Source organism: Lathyrus oleraceus, chromosome 7 (genome assembly GCF_024323335.1).
Source record: "Lathyrus oleraceus cultivar Zhongwan6 chromosome 7, CAAS_Psat_ZW6_1.0, whole genome shotgun sequence".
Taxonomy (NCBI): domain Eukaryota; kingdom Viridiplantae; phylum Streptophyta; class Magnoliopsida; order Fabales; family Fabaceae; genus Lathyrus; species Lathyrus oleraceus.
The window spans coordinates 244,276,527-244,278,255 of NC_066585.1; the positions used below are offsets into that span (position 1 = coordinate 244,276,527).

At 34.9% G+C, this 1,729-nt stretch overlaps 1 protein-coding gene across 1 annotated transcript; it reads right to left on the bottom strand.

Annotated features, from left to right (window-relative positions):
* Window positions 1-642: 642 nt before the first annotated feature.
* LOC127103218 (uncharacterized) lies at window positions 643-1,188 on the bottom strand. The gene has a single exon (XM_051040487.1). The coding sequence runs from the start codon at window positions 1,186-1,188 to the stop codon at window positions 643-645; it is 546 nt and encodes a 181-aa protein (XP_050896444.1).
* Window positions 1,189-1,729: the final 541 nt, after the last annotated feature.

Here is a 1,729-nt window from a genome sequence, read left to right on the forward strand (position 1 = left end):
TCAAATCACATAAAGTTAACATCAATAAAATCAATAAAGCATCACCTTCTTATAAAACATTAAATTCATCAAAATCATTGTGTCTATTGGAAGTTAAAGACTCATTTACCCTACCCTTCATGCATAAGTATTTTTTATTAAAAATTATTCTCTTCACTTATCTTAAATTTCTCTTACAAAATTATTTCAAGTTCTATCAATGGATGATCTTCATATGCCTTCTCTTATTCTTTCTCTTGTCCTAGACTCCTTTTCCTCTTTTCTTCCAAAATTCTATGTATTGCTCAACTCTCCCTTCTAATTCTCTTTTTGCACTAAAAACGTAATCTCTTAATCATGATGTTCCTACTTTACTCTTAAGTTCCTCTCTCATTCTCACCTTACCCTCAATATCTCTACAACTTCTATTTTCTTTTTATTCTATTTATTTTATTTCAATAATAAAACCAAATCACTATTTTAATTAATAAAACAATTCTAATTATTCTTTATTCCTCTAATTACTCTCCACACCCTACCATAAGGTCATACACCATCACTCTCACCCATATTTATTTAATTACACACATATAATAAGTAAATAAATACACAAAACTATAATTAAATTAAAATAAAATAATTTTCTAAAATGAGGTGTTATAGTCATCCCCAAGCTACTTTCACTAAGGGAATCTCCTTACCACGCAACTGTTTCACTTCTCGATCCTCTATCTGCATGGGCGATGCGTCAACAGTCAGTTTATCTCTCACCTGCACATCCACTTGGATCACATGAGACGGATCCGGAATGTATCTCCTCGGCTGAGACACATGAAATACATCATGAAGATTAGTAAGTGATAGTAGTAAAGCAATATGATAGGCCATTTCTCCTATCCTTTGTAAAATATGGTACAGACCAATGAAATGTAGAGTGACCTTTTGGAACTTAAATGCTTGGGCAACACCAGTTACCAGAGTAACTTTCAGAAACATGTGATCCCACTTTTGGAACTCAAGTGTTTTCCTTCGTGTACAGTGATAGCTCTTTTGGAGAGTTTGTGAAGCTCTCATCTTCTCTTGGATCACTTTCATCTTCTCTGTGGTCTGTTGGATAATCTCATGTCCAATCACATCACCCTCTCCTGACTCATACCAACATAAAGGTTTCCTACACCTTATACCATATAATGCCTCAAATGGTGTCATTCTAATACTCGAATGGAAACTATTTTTGCGGGTAAACTCGATCAACGGTAAAAAGTTATCACGAGCACCTCATGGTTCTAGTACACAAGCCTTCAACAAGTCTTCTAAGGATTGAATAGTCCTTTTTGTTTGACCATCTGTCTGCGGGTGATAAGTAGAACTCAAACGTAGTTTCATACCTAAAGCTTCCTACAAACTCCCTCAGAATCTCAACGTAAACCTCGGATCCTTGTCAGATATAATATTGGATGGAATCCCATGCAAACTGACAATCTTCTCAATATACAGCTCTATTAGCCTCTTCAGTGGATAGTTAAATCAAATCGGAATAAAGTGAGCCAATTTAGTAAGCCTATCCACAATAACCCAAATGGTATCACAATTTTTCACTTCCCATGGAAAGCTAGACACAAAGTCCATCGAAATATTGTCCCACTTCCACTCAGGAATAGACAACATCTACATCAACCTAACAACTTCTGATGTTCAACTTTTGACTTTTGGCAAGTCAAACATGCATACATGAACTCAAAAACTTTCT